At 41.9% G+C, this 17,249-nt stretch overlaps 2 protein-coding genes across 3 annotated transcripts in view; one reads left to right on the top strand and one right to left on the bottom strand.

Moving 5' to 3' along the window:
• The window catches only part of spag1b (sperm associated antigen 1b), a 33,057-nt gene extending 22,560 nt beyond the window's left edge, over nucleotides 1–10,497 (top strand). The window contains exons 15-19 of the mRNA XM_028580047.1: nucleotides 4,112–4,253; nucleotides 5,125–5,251; nucleotides 6,380–6,544; nucleotides 8,076–8,381; nucleotides 9,778–10,497. Coding sequence (XP_028435848.1) covers nucleotides 4,112–4,253; nucleotides 5,125–5,251; nucleotides 6,380–6,544; nucleotides 8,076–8,381; nucleotides 9,778–9,906 — 869 coding nt within the window. The 3' untranslated portion in view covers nucleotides 9,907–10,497. The remainder of the gene's footprint in view (nucleotides 1–4,111; nucleotides 4,254–5,124; nucleotides 5,252–6,379; nucleotides 6,545–8,075; nucleotides 8,382–9,777) is intronic.
• Nucleotides 10,498–13,709: 3,212 nt separating this feature from the next.
• Nucleotides 13,710–17,249, bottom strand: part of LOC114557693 (E3 ubiquitin-protein ligase RNF19A) — a 36,592-nt gene continuing 33,052 nt past the window's right edge. For both annotated transcript variants that reach the window (XM_028581322.1, XM_028581321.1), the window contains exons 7-10: nucleotides 16,800–16,961; nucleotides 15,645–15,858; nucleotides 15,408–15,551; nucleotides 13,710–14,625 (exon numbers count right to left, since the gene is read on the bottom strand). In XM_028581322.1, the coding sequence (XP_028437123.1) occupies nucleotides 13,845–14,625; nucleotides 15,408–15,551; nucleotides 15,645–15,858; nucleotides 16,800–16,961 (1,301 nt within the window). In that variant the 3' untranslated portion in view covers nucleotides 13,710–13,844. The remainder of the gene's footprint in view (nucleotides 14,626–15,407; nucleotides 15,552–15,644; nucleotides 15,859–16,799; nucleotides 16,962–17,249) is intronic.

Raw genomic sequence — 17,249 nt, 5'->3', positions numbered from 1 at the left:
CCGGTGGATTTATGAGGACAATGTTTAACTGCTCCTCAGATCTCTGCAGTAAATCCACACAGCGAGCTAGACTATCGGTCCAAGCTGAGTTTTCTGTTGCATGACTAAAACAACTTTTGGATGTACACATGTTCCACCAAAACAAGTTCCTTCCAGAGGCTATTTTGCACCGTTGCTCCGTCCGGCGCTTACCTCCGCCCAAGACGATTGTGATTGGTTTAAAGAAATGCCAATAAACCAGAGCACGTTTTTCTCCCATCCCGAATTGCTGTGTGGACTCGCCAGACCCTCCTCTGCAGCGCTGTGGAGGAAGGTCTGGCAATGTGAGACTACAAGATTGCTGATGACAAGACATTTAACCACAGCATATTTATTTATTTTATTTATTTACTTTTTATTTATTTATTTGAAAGAAAATGGGGACAATACATATTAATGAACATTTTCACGAATGTAAATATGCCAGATTATAGCCTTAGGCTAATTTCCATCTGGAGACCCCCTGGCAGGTTGGTGTTACACACAAATTAATGAATACATACAAAGACACTATATGCAGACTATATACAAAGGGACAAGGACAAGAACAGTGATCACATCATGTTAAAACAAACATCAACAACAAGAGTGGACAACAAGGGACATCTTGTCCTGAAAACAAGAAAGCATCTATGTGGATGCCATGTGGATGCCATGAACAACCTTTGTGACACTGAGGACAAAATTAGGAATATCCAGAATTGACAGAGATGAAAATGACGGACAGAAAATAATGGCAACTGTGGAGGAGATGCAGATGCCTTTTCGGCCTTGATAGCATTCCAGAGGAACTGATTAACATTGTTGCATGTCAGGTTGCTGGCTTGGTGCGTTTCACGAAGGCCAAGCCAGACTGAGGAGGAGCGACTAGGTCGAGCCAGGCTGAGGAGGAGCGACTAGGTCGAGTCAGGATGAGGAGGAGAGACTAGGTCGAGTCAGGCTGAGGAGGAGAGACTAGGTCGAGCCAGGCTGAGGAGGAGCGACTAGGTCGAGTCAGGATGAGGAGGAGAGACTAGGTCGAGTCAGGCTGAGGAGGAGAGACTAGGTCGAGCCAGGCTGAGGAGGAGAGACTAGGTCGAGCCAGGCTGAGGAGGAGAGACTAGGTCGAGCCAGGCTGAGGAGGAGAGACTAGGTCGAGCCAGGCTGAGGAGGAGAGACTAGGTCGAGTCAGGCTGAAGTAATTCAGATATATGCGCGTCCACGGCTTTCCTCAGAAGACAGCGAGGTTGATCACAGATTTACTGATGCTAAAATGGAGAATATGCATTGTACATACTTTATACAGAGTGAGCAGCAGCTTCTTGTGGAAGTATGATGACGTGAAACACATTATTTGTATAAAAAGAAAAGAAACTGCCGCTGTAACGAAACAGCGAGAGAAAGTGAGGCAGACGATCATGGACCGACTGAATGTGTAAGCAGCCTAAATATATACATTAACGGACCATTGCTCTGAATTGAAACCATCATAATCATACCATCCAAGGCTTAGGCTACTAATCATTTGCACAAATTAAGAGTTGTACTCTTTGCCTTAAAAGTAAGCAGAAGATAATGTTACTCAGGAAATTTGCCATGAAGATCAATTTTCTACGCTAGAATATGATGCCTAAATATCTCTCTCACTCTGTTTCTCCCTCTCTCTCATGGGCTAAAATATAAATTTCCTAAGTCATATTAACTTCCACTGCTCGCTTTTAATGCAAAGTGTACAACTGTTCGTTTTTGCAAATGACAGTGACTCATTGAATGGTTTCAGTTAAGAGCAGTAGTTCATAAATGTATATTTTTAGATATGTCATTCAGTCGGTCCGCTATTATCTGCCACGCTTTTTTTTGCGTTTTTAAATTTTTTTTATAGAGGACTAGTTTCTTTCTCTTCATATTATATGCTTTGCTCCCTCGTATATATGGACATAGAAAATAAAGACACTGAAGAAATTGGACTCTAAAATCTAGAAACTATAAAGATTATTAAGTGATAAATTTCATGCACACTGGTAACATGAATGGAACAGAGTATATTCATCAGTTATTTCCCCCCAGCTAAATAGAAGGTCAAAAACCATTGGGGGGTCCTTTCCCTGTTGTTACATGGATGTAAAGTAGTCTAAATCACTATATAGTTATTGGTTCAGTGAACTAAGACTGTAATTTGGGAGGATTGTACAATTAGGATATGTTCTTAAAATTGTACAATCCTCCTTGTGTGCTAAGAATGCTAAATACAATGCACATGGAAGCGGAACAAACATGATCCTTATTTATCAACTAAAATAATTCAAGGTGCATTGGTCAAATATAGAAATGTACAGCATTGTATGTATTGCCCTTAGTAACAGACTTCAGACTTCAATCAACACATTTGAAATTTTATCAGCCTTTTCTAATTATCTCAACAACCGCCATAATATACAGTATATTCATCAAACTTCTAACAACAATGTGAACAGCAGTCTTCATACAGCAATATAACAATGACTGAATAATTATAAAAAGAAAGAATGGTCACTTTAAATAATAACTTAATACTTAAATGAACAGCAATATGCACCTGTTGTATTTTAATCCAGGCTGATAACAAAAGGGTAAAACCACTGCTGGATGATCAGAAAAGGCTACAGGTTTAAATAAATCCTGGCTGTTAGCCTGCTCAGGAGCAGGCTAGCTGCACAGAATAAATCTCCATGGTGATTTATGTGCCTCCGCTTTTGTGAAACCGAGTCAAGGCTAAATTCATCCAGGATAACAGGGAAATCCTGGCTTAATCCCTTATCTTGGTTTTGTGAAACAGTCCCCAGAGGCCTGTACTACGAAGCAGGATTTGGCATTAACGAGCTAATTTAAGGCTCAACACAGGATTTTCTGTACTACGAAGGTGGATCACTTGTTATCGGGTTCAATCGCCGTGGTAACTCATGCTGAACACCTAACCTGGTCAGGAGGAGGAGATCAGAGATCAACCGGTGTAAAAGCACCGCCTACTGACCAATCAATAGGTCGATTGATAACGGCGTCACCATTCTTAAAGAAGATCAGGCGGAGCTCGGTGCAGAGAGAGAGAGAGGGGTGCGCTCATAAAAGTTAAAACATTTAGAGACCAACAACCCCGTTAACATGGGTATTTTTATGAAATATAGCCTATGTGTTTTAATGGGAGGGAATTACATATCGGCTTCTTGAGCCGTGTGTCGCCAATGCGCACATCGGTTTGAATTATGTTTTTATATTTTTTATTTGCTCTCACGGTCGCTTCCCACTGCCAGGGTTGCAACTGAAATAATAGGCTAAAGCAACGACAGTTTATGGAAAGCCCAAGTGTAATTATGGTCAGATCTTGGTCCTGACTGATGGGGAAGTGATATTGGAGTTGTGATTTAAACATCTACAGCGTCGGCTATTTTTTATTTATTTTTTGCCAGCTTTCCTTCCTGTTTCCGGAAGCAGCGACTTGCGTTTTCCCTGGAAAACCGAGTCTGTGTCCTTCATATTTATGTAGAATTATAATTTGCTCTTCTTATGTATAACATGCGGCTCTGGTAGATGTTTGCGATTGTTCGTGGTGCACAAACACCGCCTCTTTTATGTGAACGCGCGCGTCTCTAGATTGGACAAACCTGAGTTGATTGAACCAGTTGATAACCACCTTCGTGACACCGGTTATCCGGGACCGCAGTTGTTAGGGTTAGTGAAGCCAGATTACTGAAAGAAATCCAGGTCATGTTGATCTTGCTTCGTAGTACAGGCCTCTGGTGTATCATCTCCCACTGGGCCTGGCTTTATTTTGCACTTCTTTTATTTATGGGGCACTTTTGCAGTAAAATATTTGTATACAAGAATCCATTTCATATATAGCAGACCTAATAGAATATGAAAAACGTTGTTGTGTTTGTTCTACCGCCGGTAAAATATTGGGTACCTTCCCACTAGCCCATATGTCTGTTGTTGTTGTTGTTGTTTTTCTTTGTCTTTGTAATTTACTCTGTTGTTGTAAATGAGGGTCGCCCCTCAATGATCTCTGGAGTATGAATAAAGGTTGATGAAGTAATCACCTTTTTACTTTGTCTTCCAGAAAGGAAAGCAGAAGTCCGTTTTACAGCTTTGAAACAAGAAGGGAATGACTTTGTGAAGAAGGGCCAATACTCTGATGCACTGGGAAAGTACACTGAATGCCTTAAGCTAAAGCCAGAAGAGTGTGCTATCTACACCAACAGGTTAGAGGAACACCATGAACACACAAAGACACTGCTGTGGCCTCTTTCACTTTCTGTTCCTCACTCTACACTTCTCACGATCTGTTTCCTTATAAAGCAGAAATGTCCGAACACACACCAAGAAAATCAATGTATTTGTTTGGATAAATGAAAACAGACTTATTAATTATCCCCAGCTTGTCATCTGTCAGACGCCGCAGTCAGCTCTGTGGCTAATCCCAACCAGTCGTCAGTCTGTCATTGGTAGTAAATTAGCACGTATTGTTGGTAAATTGAAACAGAATGGCCGAGGCTCAGGAAACAGCTGCCTGCTTCAGCACTGTTTATCACAACTCCATATATAGCCACTATCATATTATCTAAAGAGACATAGAGCAAGCATGCAGCATGCAGCATGCAGCAGGCAGGGCTGGCTTTATTTTCTCCAACTGACCCGCTCCATTCTTTTCTCCAATAATAGGTTGATTGTTAATCATGTTGCAGAGGAAACTGTGATGCTGACATGAAAAATTTACTATTATGTGTTCATGTTTGCTTGTTGAGCTCTGCTGTGGAAAAAAGAGCTTGTATGTACAGCCGCACCAGAGCAAACGCACACTTGCCACTGCCGGGGACAGCTGCTGGGACCCATTTTACTGAAAATACTGAAAACACATTATTGGAGAACATTTCAGACATGTAAATTCTATCTCATGTCTCATCTTTTTCATATGAATATGATCTGTTTCATGCCTTCAGCCTTAATTACCAAGTCTGATTCAGAGTCGATGAGTCACAAACTCATGACTTTTAGACACGCATCAAATTAGCTGCTAGTGACAAAAAAATAAACATCACAAGTGACGTTTGTGTGTTTTGTGTGTGTTTTCAGAGCTCTGTGCTACTTGAAGCTGGATAGGTTTACTGAGGCCAAGCAGGATTGTGATGCAGCACTGAAAGTGGAGCCAACCAATAAGAAGGCCTTCTACAGACGAGCCCTGGCTAATAAAGGCCTTAAGGTGATAAGAGCTGATCAGTAATGACAAAATGCCACGATGGAATGTGTTCACTTAAAACCAGGGCTGGAGGGAAACCTTTTAAAGGGTTATTTCAGTTGTTTTCAGCCTGGACCCTATTTTCCCACTAAGGTTGCTTTCACACCTGCCTTGTTTGATCAGATAGTCCGTTTCGTTTGGGCTGGTGTGAAAGCTCATCCGAAATCTGGTGCGGATCAAACAAATAAACTCTGGTCCGCTTAAAAATGGGGGTCTCGGTTCGCTTCCAAGTAAACCAGAGTTCAGTTCACTTAAGGTGAGAATGCGATCCGACCCAAATACAGGAAGTCAACCAAAAACAGAGCATTTACTAGCCTGCAGTTTTAACCTTGCACACAATTTACAGACTTATATATGATTTAAGGGATGATAACTTTCAGAACCATAAGCTGTTCTGAGCACACATCGCTGGTCGTCTGTGACATCATCATCATCATCATCTCGCTCTCCTTCACGTTATGAATCTGAGCCCGTCAGTGGCAAAACAAGCACTTTTAGTGGACGTAAATTAAATCTGCACAATTGCCCGTTAACGTTACATTGCAGCTTGTTTTGCTGCTGCCAACTGCAGCGGACTGGTTGAAAAAAAAGAAGAAAAGAAGTTGCCCTTTAAATCTCCCCCTAATTGTGTGTGAAAGGGGCATATCATTTAATTACTCACTAGGGCTGTACAATATATTGTTTTTTTAATCGTCATCGCAATGTCAACTGGCGAAATAAACACATCGCATACATTGTAATTTCCCCTTGCGGGATTAATAAAGTATACATTATTATTATTATTATTATTATTATAAGGTTGCGACATATCGCGAGAAGACACTCGGAGATTTTTTAGCACTTTAAAATGTAACTGTCATTCTTTCTTTTCTTTTTAGTGGTGCCTTGTAAATTCAATTCAGTGTTCAATTTTAGTTTCATTTGTTTTAAATTCAACAAGCAATTTGTTGGATTTTAGCAGAATACTGAAAGCAGCAGAAAGGCATATTGCATATTTTTCTCAAAATGTGCAGCCCTATTTGTACTCTGTAAAATGTAATTTGCACATATCGGTTGCATTCATGAATCTGTATTTTGTCTGTCCCTCCACAGGACTACCTGGCGTGCAGCTCTGACCTGCAGGAGGTACTGCAGCAGGATCCCAACGTGCAGGAGGCTGAGAAGGAGCTGGAGGAGGTCACGGTGCTGCTCAGACAGAGTCTGGCCAGTGCCAACGCTTCACCGGCCAAACCCAGAACGACTGTCCCCATCACAGAGGTACATACACATGTGTTTTCTTTTAATGAATATTTCAACCAGGCTCCAAGTCGGATCCTGCACCCTGCTCATCTGGAAAATGGCATTGTCTTTTTCGCTTATCCACTCTTGGCAAATCTTAGTCAATATAGTGGATTTGTTTACATGTATATGTAATTGTTTGGGAGAAAGGTGTTATAAGGACGGGGGGGGGGACAGAAGGAGCCAGGCTCAGGCTGCACATCAAGCCCCCAGGAGTAGCGCTTGGCTGATTTAGTGGCCATATTTGGAACTGCAGGCCACATAAATTGCCTCTCTCTGCATCCACTGCACAGGAATGGTTGAAACATGTCCTGCAAATCACACACATTCAAAACTGAATCTTTTTAGTTAACGTTTTCTGATCCATCAGGTCCATTATACAGTATATATTAACACTGAATTAAAGGACTGTTCTCGACAACTGCTCATGGAAACTGTAGGCAGCCATTTCCACTAACCTTAAACAAGCCCAGACAAGCCAATTTTTACGGCAGCACTAAATGGCGGACACCCTAAGTTAAAGTGACAGCAAGCCTAAAGTGCTTATTATTATTATTATTATTATTATTATTATTATTATTATTATTATTATTATATAGCTCTGTGTCTGATGAATGTGTGTTTTGGATCATAATTCTTGGGAATTGTATTTGTATTCATACATAGGAACTTTTTTTATATATATACACAGTCTTGTACCTTCGGTTTTATTTTATAAATAACCTGTTATATTTCTATGCAGTGATCCTCAGCTATAAAAGCAGGGTACAAATTAACTTTATTGTCCACCGGCCAAATGGCTAGTGAATGTTAAAATTTTACCAGCCACTCAAAAGATTACAATTGTTTTTTTTCAGCTGGTGAGTGAAGCAAATCTACTAACCACTTGCATATTTAACCAGCATTTGGCTGGTAAATGGTGCTAAAGCTCCAGCTACTAGACACCTAACATTGTCTTTGCACAAAATGAGGACTTAAATACAGTATCTAGGCCAACTCTGCTACTCTGTGCTGTGCTTCTATCTCTGTGACAGCACACTCAAAAAGGATATATAAAATATTAAAAACCAGGACCTCTTAGATTGGATTACTCTACCAACACAAAATGATTTATTCAAAGGGAGGGGAATTCTAAGGAGTTCTTGGCTTAAAGAGATATTTTGCTGATTTAAATCCAGCTCTGTGTCATCTTTGTGTGGGCAGATGAACTGGCCGCAGCGCACGGGGCTCGGAGCAGCCTAGGTCTGTCGAGATCTGTCGGATGACACGAAACGCATCACGGAGGTCCTCTGAGATCTGCATTGTTTTGCGTTGTCCAGCGGATTTCGGCAGACCTCGGCTTCTCTGAGCCGCACTCCCTCGTTTGGTTAAAGTCAGTGTATTTACATGAATGCAGTATGCACATAAAGTAAGCGTTGTCATCTTTCCTCAAAGTTGAATGCTTCTACAACAACCCCTCTCCCATGTCTTTTACTCTGCAAATTCTCTTCCGTTCATCTTGTTTTCTCAGGTTGAGGGTGACGAGGAAACAGAGAGCAGTCCCAGAGGAGAGGACATCATGGTCAACCTCCAGCCCACCGACGCCTGCCAGTTTGGCCAGGCTCTGAACGCGGCTCGCTGCAGCAGAAACACGGCAGCCTGCGCTGACCTGCTGGCCTCCACAGCCCCGGAGATGCTTCCCAAATTCCTGAGTACCCAGCTGGATGGAGACAACATCAGCTTCATCATACAGGCGCTGGACTACCACCTCCTGGAGAAAGACCCCAACCTGGTCTACCAACATCTCAACAACCTGCACACCACCGACAGGTTCTCGGTAAGATACGCTTTATGTCCAGTTTATTAGGGCTGGGTACCCAATTCAATCCTTTTTAGGCACCGACCGATTTGCCGAAGTATCGAGTATTGAAAAATGCCTAGTCATTCAATACCCAATTTCAATCCCTAAGGAGTAAATCTCATCAGAGTCAGTGAGCCAATAAGCACGCAGCATGCTTCTAACAAGGTCTACTCATGCTTAGGATTGGGCATCGAGAACCGCTTCCAACTTGGGATTGTTTCAAAAATTTCAATTGGGGATTGACCGATACGGATTTTTTTTTGTGCCGATACCGATTTTTTTTTTTTTTTTTTTTTCATCAGCCTTAGCCAATGACCAATACAGGCTGCCGATTTTCTTGAGCTGATACTGCTTTTGCTCTCTCAATTTACATCATAAAAATGTAAACCCTGCCACACTGGATTTGTTTTTGGAATCTGCTCTGCCATTTCTTAAAAAAACAACAACACACACACAGATCACTTCTGCAATCATCTTGCATTCATTTCACCCAAATGATGTGTGCAATGCCCATCATATGGATGGGTGCAGCATCTCCAGCAACACAGAGCTGCCTGTGGACGCCTGTCTGTAAATAATGCCGGAAAAAAACTATTGGCGAACGCAGCAGCCGCGTATCTGCCGATACACGTAAAAACGCAAATATCGGCCCCATATATATATTGGCCGGCCGATAAAATCTGTCTATCACTAATTCCAATGCAATCGTTTTTTTTATTGGTTCCAAATTTAACATGCACAAGTTTTGGTTTCCGTAGCAACCGCCGTACTTCCAGGCTTGTGTTATGTTGCAGCCAAGGAGCAGAGTAAGCAGCGCTCTAGCGTGGCTTTATTTTACACTGAAAAAGCAGTAAAACTGTAAATCACCATTGAGTCAATCAAATCAAATGTTCCTCCTTATCTGTGAAATGAACATGGTGACCCGTTTGAACTCCACCCCTCAAAGAATCGGACTGGAGAATTGATAAGAACCGGAATCGAAAGCAAGAATCGGAATTAGAACCCAAATTGTTAAAATCAAAACTATTGGCTGTCTAATGTTACACCTACAACCTGAAAGGACATTTCAATAAAAAAAATATCTTAAAGTTTGTTAGTCACATATCTCCTTACAGGGCTCACATTTAATTTGGTAACTATTGCTCTTAAAGCTGTAGTGCTTAATGTTTTGATATTAATAAATGTCCGTTACGTTCAAGCCATTACTAAATGAGTTGCTACAAAGCTAATTAAGACTCTCAGCTCCACACAACTGAGAGAAACTACGCACTATAGGTTTAATAAATCATTCATATTTTTTTGTAAGTAATCTGTCCACTTTGTCCCCAGAAGCTGAGATTTTGGTGATGATATGCTGTTTGTTTTTCGACAGGTTGTGTTGATGCTGCTGGAGAAGAACGAGCGTCTCCACGTGACTCAGCTGTTTGAGCATCTGTCTGCCGTGCAGAGCACAGAGTTCACCAAGAACGATGTCCAGAATCTGGCCAACAAATACATCTGACCCTCCTGGCCCTGCTCCCTGCTGCATGAACTGCTGCACCATGACAACAACTCTTGGATCTATGCAAAACACTGCAACAGAACTGAGTACACAAAGCCGGGAAGCTGCAGAATGTGCCCCAGAGCAAAATACCATGGAACTGAGTCACATTCACTCTACTGGTCTGTGCTGTAAATGATCTGATCACTGTATGTTTGAGTGACAGTATAAGGAATATATTTTTCTCTCCAAAACATTTTGCTATGCAGATTTACTTTTGTACCACCACTAACCATATGCATTGTACAACAGGCAGACAGTACTATGGGCACCTAGTGTATTGATAAATGGGGTCCAATGTACAATGTTATGTAAGGCTGCAGGCAATTGTTTCCCCTACAGACAGGCGAGTTTGCTCAGGACGGGCTCATGTTCCCAGAACTGAGCTTCGTCGTTCCGGTCCTTGAACCCTGTCTGTCTTATGATATCAGTCATCTAATAAATGAGCTTCCGTCAGACACCAGCCAAGTTTAGAAATGATATTCAGTGCATGCTGATATTACCTAGCCAAGGAACAAGTTGGGACATTTGCTACTGAGCTAATTAATAAGACTTATTAATTAGCTCAGTAGCAAATGTCCCAACCGTTTGTTGCTGTGAGTCAAAACTATAAATAGTTTTTATTATGACAATATGTACTCTATGATCTCTGTGGGAGATATAGGCCTGCATGATATCTTATTGCTGTTCTGTGTGGTATGATACCAGTATATGTTGAACTGATATCTACTGACAATGTTGTAGGAGGAAAAAAAATACAATTTGTAACCTTACATGACTCAGCAGATGCTCTCTTTGGTTTATTCAGCTATGCAATCAGCAGATCTGGGTTTTAATGTCACATCACTCTGAAAGGCTGGTGTTTGTGTAAGGAATGACACAAAGTCATTCAACCCCTCTGTTTACCAAATTAGCCCGACAGCCAGCGCACATCTGCACATTCATCTTCAAGCAGTTCAGCCATGTACACAATGGAGAGAAGCAGCATCCTACTGAGATGTGTGCCTTAGATGTCAGACTAGGGGTTGACTTACTTTTTGGTGAGTGTGCAGATACTCCTAAAGAGAGAGTATATATGTATGTCACTCAGTAGCTTTTATCAAAATGTTAAATGGTTTGGATTCATGCATCATAAATCATACATATATTCACGTAGCTATATATGCACATACTTGTTTAAAATGTCATTTATTTACTAATAAAAGATTCTATCAACATTAAATATTTAATTATTAAACATATATATATATCTATCTATATATCTATATTTATATATATATATATCTATCTATATATATATATCTCGCAGAATATCGCAATGTTTACAATCACGATAATATTGTATTGTGACGCAAGTATGTTGATAATATGGATTTGTGGGGCCTCTGGTGATTCCCAGCCCTACAGTCCAGTCTCCATAGACTGCTTGAATCCAAACCATTCTTTGTTTTTAAATGTTTTATCAATTCTACATGAATGTACCAAATTGAGTTCAGGGTGACAAGGTGGGGGGGCAAGAGGCAATATTTTCATGTACCGCAGTTTCTCTTCAACATTATATTTCAGTAGAGATGTAAAATAAGTGTGTACAGTACTCACAGAGGGCTATTTAATAAACTGGAGAAAAAAATAGTTAAATAAAATGGAATACCCGAATTATTTACAGTACTTGCATTAACCTGAAAAACAGAGGACGGGACAACATTTCATTTATATTTTTTTTATTTTTCTGATATGCATTTACACGCATATAGTAAAGCAAAGTACCAAACAAATATACAAATACCTTATGCCGTTCTGCACAAATTACAAATTATATCTGGCACTAGTGTTCAAATTAGGATCAAGAAACTGGAGTTTTGGTGAAGAATGAGAAACTGAACTGGGGAGGAAGAACAAAAACATTTTTGCTTTAATGCGACGAGGACTGCAGCATGTAATCTTATCCACCAAACCAAACTCAGTGTTCATTCAGTAACAGACCTGGGTCAAAATACCATTCAAGATGCTTTTATCTACCCGGTAGAGGTTCACCTGAGCCGACTCGGCCGCCTCAAAGCCGACCACCGAGCGGTAAAGACAGGCTTAAGCAAACACTCTGAAATAAAGAGTTGAAAAACAGAAGTTAACTTTAAGTCTGCTCAGCAGCACCGATTGGCAAAACAAACCGGGATCACAGGATAAATCCATAGGGAAGGTAACCCAGAACCGACCTGTGTATCCCTACTAACTTTTGTGCATTGCAGAACATCAATGTATTAAGAAACACAGATAACAGTGCAGGTGCCTCGGGCCCCTCCGCGGCCTCAGTTATTTGCGTAGCATTTGTGAAGCATGTACAAAACAGCAGTCTGTATGCCTGTATAATCCTGGGTCTTGTCTTCATTCATCCCTACGGTGTAAAAAGGATTCACTATACGGTGTCTACAGGTGACAAGTCAAAAAGGTATACGATTTAACAAGAGCCTGAGTGCTGTCTTTGGTAGGCAATTGAAAAGTCTTCATTTACCAATTCTACCACAGTATGTCCTGTGTGTGAATGAGCATCCCTCCTACACAGACAGACATTCTGCCATCTATAATGAGTTTTTGTTTGGAGTCTTGAAGACACAGCGGAGAGAGAGAGAGAGAGAGAGAGAGACAAACGGAGAACACAAACAGCTTCTTGAAGGCACCATGAGTTAACAAAGAAAGATATCAAAGCTCTCTCTTCTCAGTGAGGCGAGACCATCAGCCTGAATAAATCACCTTTGAACAGGACAAAACATTTTCTTTATACAATTTCACAGAATTGACCAACCCATTGGTTAAGGTTATTATAATGACTTTCAGCATTATCTTGAAAACCGTGGCCTTCCAGAGACCTTTCTCAAATCAGACCCTCACCCACCCACCCACCCCCAACATATCAAGCTATCCACAGAACCTTACGTGGCCTGGCTTTCCAAAGACATCTTAGCACTAAAAACACACACTAAACTCCGTGGTTACCAAGCTGCAAAAGAGCGGTCAAATATCATCTCCCGATAGTGGGACTACTCTTCAGATGTGTGTATCCATCCATCCATCTGAAGAGAATCTTAGTTGTGTTACATGTTCATTTTAGTGCTAAAATGAGCCCTGGCCTTAATAATTATACTTTATTTGAGGGTTCATTTCAAACTGGAAAAGACAACAAAAATCTAATAAATACAGAAAGAACACAAAGGTTCCTGTGTTACTAATACATTTGGTGACAAAAAAAAAAAAAAAAAAAAAAGAGAGAGGAAATAGTGACTCATATTACCTGGTCCCTAAAGCTGTGACATTAAGATTCCTGCATGGTGTTGCATCCGCATTGTAGAGCCAAAATCAAATACAAGCCAAACTGGCACAGTGGTTTCATTTTTAACCTACACAGATCAATAGGACAGCAACCAAATCAGTGCCCAAAAAAAAAAAAAAAAATAGGTGTCAGCAGTCTGTGGGTCGCACAGGGAGACACACTAGTGTTCAAAACATTTCTCACATGGCTGCACTTTGGAAACCTATTAGTACTTCCAGTACTCAGGGTTTTTATATATATATATAGATATATATATATATATATATATATATATATATATATCTATATATATATATATATATATATATATATATATATATATATCTATATATATATATATATATATATATATATATATATATATATATATATATATATATATCTATAGCTATATATATCTATAGCTATATATATATATATCTATATATTTGACCCAAAATCCCAAAATAACATGTCCCTTTTACGAGTGAATAAAAAAAAAAAAAATGTGCAGGTAAGCTGTGACTGGTAGTTTAGTGGAGGAAAAGATGTTAACTAAAAACAGCATCTGTGCAGCACTTAAGGTATAGAGATTTCATATTTCCGTGTGTATACAGGAGCTGCTGGGCTGCTGCTGGGTTTGGGTTGGTGGTTGTGGGGGGGGGGGGGGGTGGTTGTTGTTGGTTTCTTTGAGCAGCTCTCTGCTGTCGCCGTGAGAGTCCAGCTCGGCAGGGCACGCCAGGCCGACGTTCTCCTCGGTGATGAAGCCGAGCGGGCCGAGCTCGGCGCCGCGGCCCAGGGACGAGGTCGGCGAGGGTCCCTGTGACGAGGACGAAGCGGCGGGGCAGGTCTCCAGGCGGTCGTTCTCCACCTCGGGTAAGGGGCTGACCGTGGCGAAGCGGGTGTGGTAGTCGCCGGCGCCGCCGGAGCCGTGGCTGCACGACGTCTTGGTGCTCTCCAGATCCGAGCAGCTGAACTCGGAGAGGTGGCTGCAGTGGGAGTCGGCCACCGACGGCAGGCTGCCGCTCAGCGACGGCGAGTCCAGCTCCGAGGAGTTGGTGCTGCGCTGCTCCAGCAGCTGGGCGTCCATGTCCTCCCGCGTCTCGTTGATCTTGGTGCCTCCGCCGCCTTTCTTGCGCAGCTTGCCTTTGCTCTTCTTGCCCCCCCCCGAGCCGGAGGAGGAGGAGCAGCACGCCTCTTTGGCCCACTTGGCCGACGCTCCTTTGCCCTCCGAGGACGTGCAGCCGTTGGGGGGGCAGGTCCAGCCGCAGCGGCCAACGTGGCTGCCGTCGTCGACGCTGCTGCTGCCGCTGTGGTGCCGCAGTTTGCCCGGTTTGGATTCAATGTCAACCTGGACCTCCATACTGGTCCCATCTCTGGGGCGTGGGAGGAAGAGGGAAGCACGAGACAAAAAAACAGAAGAAATTAAAAAAAGAACTTTATATCCTGTATAGGGATCGACTGATACAATGTGATACATTAACTACTAATACAGCTACCGATTATTAGTAGTTAATGAAACAGATAACTGATATTTGGAACCAATGTGCATTTACAATAAAATGAAAATCTTCAGTGGTGAGTCCAACCGAAGCAGAGGGACAGACACAGAGGTGTAGCCGAGCCAAAGTAGAAAAATGTTTAATTCATTAACTTTATCGGTTATCAGGCAAATATAACGCTGATACAGATCATCTGCTAACAGCGAAAAAACGGCTATCCCTCATACTGTATGTGGGTGTGCGAGTGTGTGGATGTTTGTGTGCAGCATGTTTAAGAAATGAGCCCAATAAGGAAAAGCTGTTCCACAATGCAGTCACTAGGCTTGATGCACAGGATTGTGTTGGGAGCTTGTTTTAACATCAATTTAAACGCAAAATGTTTCCGTAAAAAATAAAACATTTTCATCAATAAAAAGAATCCAATGAATGTTTTATCTTTAAATAATTTAAACTATAAACAATCTTATGCTTTTCTTCTGCCAAGTAACAGTATTTCAAGTGCTGATCCCATCCGTACTGACGTGGGCTATTTGCATGATGTGATTAGAGGTGTGCATTTACTGGATATTTTACTGCAATGTGTTTCATATTATTGATTTTTGGGGAGGCCACCAGCTGCACAGAGCCCATCCAGATGCAGAGTGAAGGATGCTCACCTGTCCAGCGGCGTGTAGGCGTTGAGAATGGATCCAGCCATTGCTTTGGTGCTAGCGTTGTCGCTGATTGTGCCCAGGCTGACGGTGCCAGACTCACCGCTCAGACTGCAGCGCTCCTTCTGCACGTCAGCCTGCACCTCTAGCCTGACAACACGTGAAAGGGGGGGTTAGACAATGTAGAAAAGCACCGTGAAGTCCAACATTTCAATCCCACGGCATGTGTTGCTGTTTCAGTACCTGTTGATGTAATTGACCATGGCGCTGCCAGAGAGGCTGCCGGTGATGCTGGCCCCGGCCAGGGCCGTGGTGGACGCCGTCTCACTCAGGTTGTCCCTGATGGCCCCCAGACGGTCCATGTGGCTGCCGCTGGCACTCAGGCTGCCTGTCAGCCCCCCAACACTGCCTTCGCCTATACTGGGGTTGTTCCTGGTGTCTGCCACTGATGTAGTGTCTACACAGAAGGTACCATCATCAAATAACATTTAAAAATAGAAGAATAAGGGATAAAAGTGTTTATGTCAATCTCAATTAATCCCTATCAGGAACAAAAGGCAGTGCTGTGTCTGATAAATTAGAAGTCTCTGATGGAATTTAAAAAGTTTACAAAACTTCAGTAAGGGTATTTTTCTAAAATGCTGGGCTTCTGGGCTCACAAAAAGGAAATTTCTTTCTAAAAGAAAAACTGTGAAAGAACATGTTACACCTGTGAAGTAGGGCTGCACAATATATATCTTTATTTATTTATTTATTTTTTAAATCGTCATCACAATATTAACTAGCGCAATATACGTATCGCTAAAGGCTGCAACCTATCATGCTAGACACCACGAGATTTTTTTGTGCGAGTTTAAAGAAAATATCAGTAGAAAACTGCTAATTAAAATGTAACTCTCTTTTTAAGTAGTGCCTTTTATGTTCAATTCAATTTTCAATTAGTTCAATAAAAGAATGTTAGAAATTATTTCCTTTTATTCGTTTTAAATTCAACAAGCAATTTGTTTTATTTTAGAAGAATACTAAAAGCAGCAGAAAGGCGGAACTGAGCACACTTTAATATCGGTTTATTTATCGCAAGTAATATCGTTATCGCGATATTCAACAACGTCATCGCATATGGCATATTTCCTTCATATCGTGCAGCCCTGCTGTCAAACTAGCAGCAGATTTCATTTGGACAGGGAGTCAGTAGTGGATTAGTCAGCAAAAGGAAAATTGTGTTGTTTTGCTGACTTGGGCATGAACGCATAAAGTCACTTTTAGGTGTCAGAGTGTGTGTGTGTGTGTGTGTGTGTGTGTGTGTGTGTGTGTGTGTGTGTGTGTGTGTGTGTGTGTGTGTGTGTGTGTGTGTGTGTGTGTGTGTGTGTGTGTGTGTGTGTGTGCACTGAAGCTTACCAGTGGCAGCAGCCCCACTGCCAACATTCATGTCATTCTCGTCGTCAAATTCTATGCGAACTCCTTTGCCGTTCACAGCTGAGACGCCACAACCTCCGCTACGGCACAGCGAGATGGGCACCACGCCGTAGACGTAAGCCAGCATGATGGGAACGCCAATGCCTGAGGGGAGAAAGAGACAGAGAGACACCGGGGGACATGTTAGGTGTCTAGGTGCTGAGAAAAAGAAATAAATAAAATGTGGATATGTCAACAAAAATCCTCCACCATGCCGAGAGCTAGAGCAGAGGCAGAGACAGAGAGACAGAGCGAGAGAGACAGAGAGACACAAAAGACAGAGACACACAGAGACAGAGAAAGAGACACAGACAGAGAGACAGAGCGAGACACAGAGACAGAGAGAGACACAGAGACACAGAGAGAGACAGAAAGACACAGAGACACAGAGAG

This window comes from Perca flavescens, chromosome 6 (genome assembly GCF_004354835.1).
Source record: "Perca flavescens isolate YP-PL-M2 chromosome 6, PFLA_1.0, whole genome shotgun sequence".
NCBI classification, from domain to species: Eukaryota; Metazoa; Chordata; class Actinopteri; order Perciformes; family Percidae; genus Perca; species Perca flavescens.
This window is presented reverse-complemented; position numbering and strand designations above follow the sequence as displayed.